We start from the raw sequence: 2,482 nt of genomic DNA, 5'->3' as shown, positions 1-2,482 counted from the left end.
CTGAAATGAAAACATTCTCGAACTAAACGCTTCGTCTATGGGAAACACGTCGCTATTAGATAATACGATCACTGGCGTTCGGCCAATGACCGCATCGCCTTGATATTTCACCTTCACATTACACGTGTCGCCCCCAAAGATATAGTGTTTCGCTCGCGGACGCTTCCATAACAGGTTCATTCCATAATATTACCCTCCTGTCAACACATTCCATAAGTGGAAATGTACAATATCTATTAAAATTGTCCATTTGGCCAAAATTTATATAATAATGAATGCAGGCATCGAAAAAAAAGTTTTTACCTGCATTCGGCGGACTTAATATAAAGAGAGTATTTTTTTTTGGTACTCTACGGTCGAGGACATTAAATAAACATTTGAAAAAATACTCAACATCTGAGCGAGCGATTGTCATTAAATTGAAAATAAACTAGTCGCTCCATAACATGGAAACTTTATTCTGTTGACAAGTAGTAATTTTGGACGTTTCCCATTGGAGCGATAAAAATTAAATTTTGAGGATCCCTTGATGCAAAGAACTCGGCTAATTCTGAGATTGATAATTCATTGTAAGTACTGCCAACAATTTTACATACATTTTGCAACAATGGAGACTGCCGATTAAAAAATTTGTACTTGGATTGCATCCAGATAGACAGACCGAACACGTGACCTATTGGCGCTGTTGGAAACCGCCGAAGAAACTCGACGAGCCGGTCTCCCTTTCATCCTTCTTTACGCCCGGGAGAGTCGTCAGATCCTTCGCAGCCATTGCCACCAGCTTCTGCAGGGCTTGATGCTTTGGGTCGGCAATACTGGACGTCAAGAAGGTCGATCGCATCTCCGAAAGTTTCCACCAGTTTTTTTTGTCCACTGCGGAGATCTTCTTGAAGTCGTATATGTCCAGCTTTATTACCTGGTATCCAGTTTCTCCCGGCGATGTCCAAGTAATCAATGTGCCGTTCTTCCTTCTCGCAATAGACTGTGATATTGTACCAGTGGTCGATGCTGATATCGACACTGGCAACAACGCGTCGAGCGTATCTTCGACCGACAATGTTCCGGGCAACCGATCTGAGTTCGTCGACGGCGCAGCATTTGCAGGTGGAATTATAGTACTGGCAGTCGTGAATAATGTGGAAATGGTCGGCGTGATCGCAGATGAGGAACACTGCTCCCCTGTGTCTCCACCGAAGACCTCCATAAACTGATCCGTCAACCCGCCCGGAACATTTCTTCTCGTAAACGTCGTGTAAAACTCTCCTTTTCGAAGCGACCCTTTGAAAGCCGAGAACGTACATTTTTCTAATTCGACTTTGTCCCGTTTGAGCTGTTTTGCGATGAGTAATACCCCTTGCGACGTCGTGGAGCAGATCCTCTTCCAGGTCAGATTTCTCGTTTTCAAGCACTGTCGCTCCAGAAAACTCAGACATATCGCTGGAGGCCACACCAATTCCAATATTTCCAGCATGGATATCAAAGGCGGGGCTCCTACTTCTGCTTGTAAATCTATCGCTTTCGTGACGGCTGCTTCCGTAGAATTCGTCGTCTCCTGAATTCCCAATTCCTCGTAAATGGCTTGGGTTTCTGGCTCCATATCCGGAATACTCGCTTCCGAATCGCTCACTTCCTCCTGCGAATGGTGCGACTCCTCTGCGTTGTCCTCCTCGTCTGATGAATTCACGTCCCGAATTGCAATAGTTTTCCGTCCGGTAGCTACAGCCCGACGAGTCGCTTTCGTTGCTTCTGAAGTCTTCATAGTTAATGTTGAGAGTATTCGACATCAGGTGCTGGGAAAATTCTAGGGAGAACAATAATTATTATCCACTAAAATCGCTTAAGCATGGATGTGGTAAATATATGGATAAATGTGTATTAAATAGTATATCCAGTACCCTAAACATGAAAGGCGCATCTCATGTGACAGATGATTGTGACGTTTGATAGGCAACGACAACAAACTTGTTAATATAGTAATAGACAATATTTGACAAAATACTAATATTTAAATAATTATTACTAATTATTCGCTGTCATTCGAAACGATAAGGTGGATAATAACTACTTATAATTTTGTTTATTGGTTGTCTTATTATTAAACGTACTTAAAATTAATAAAAAGAGATTTTTAAAGTAACTAGCGTTGGATATAAAGCTTGCTCGTCATAAATTAATGCACAACGAAACATTTATGAACGCACGAGGTCTAAAGATAATATAGTGAAAGCCATCAATAATTTGTAAGATAAATAATATAATATTATTATATTATGACATTGGAGTGGTGAAAACAGTTTTTGGTGAGAGCTATGACTGTTGCGAATGTCTTCGCAAAGGATATTTTGACGACGCACCAATAAAAATATATTAAGGTGCTTTCCAAATTGAAGCACGAAGATATTGATACTCTTGGATTAGTACATAAATGGAAAACAGGTAGGTAGGGGCCGTGTTGGCTGTTACGAAACTCTTTTGACCGGAC

General features: G+C 41.3%; 1 protein-coding gene across 1 annotated transcript; it reads right to left on the bottom strand.

Moving 5' to 3' along the window:
• LOC147077376 (uncharacterized) lies at positions 1-1,927 on the bottom strand. Its single transcript, XM_085941503.1, has 2 exons — positions 1,896-1,927; positions 1-1,801 (listed from the first exon to the last, which is right to left on the bottom strand). Exon 2 carries the CDS (start codon positions 1,757-1,759, stop codon positions 674-676), a length of 1,086 nt encoding a protein of 361 aa, XP_085797629.1. The 5' UTR covers positions 1,760-1,801; positions 1,896-1,927; the 3' UTR covers positions 1-673.
• Between the last annotated feature and the right edge of the window lie 555 nt (positions 1,928-2,482).

This window comes from Rhyacophila brunnea, unplaced genomic scaffold (assembly GCF_057557595.1).
Source record: "Rhyacophila brunnea isolate RB1 unplaced genomic scaffold, BYU_Rbru_1.0 scaffold_13, whole genome shotgun sequence".
NCBI lineage: Eukaryota > Metazoa > Arthropoda > Insecta > Trichoptera > Rhyacophilidae > Rhyacophila > Rhyacophila brunnea.
The sequence above is the reverse complement of the archived record's forward strand: the minus strand, read 5'-3'. Positions and strand labels throughout refer to the sequence as shown.

Bases quoted from the DNA above. Each gene is read 5' to 3' on its own strand.
- LOC147077376 (XM_085941503.1), bottom strand. From the start codon at position 1,759: ATGAAGACTTCAGAAGCAACGAAAGCGACTCGTCGGGCTGTAGCTACC.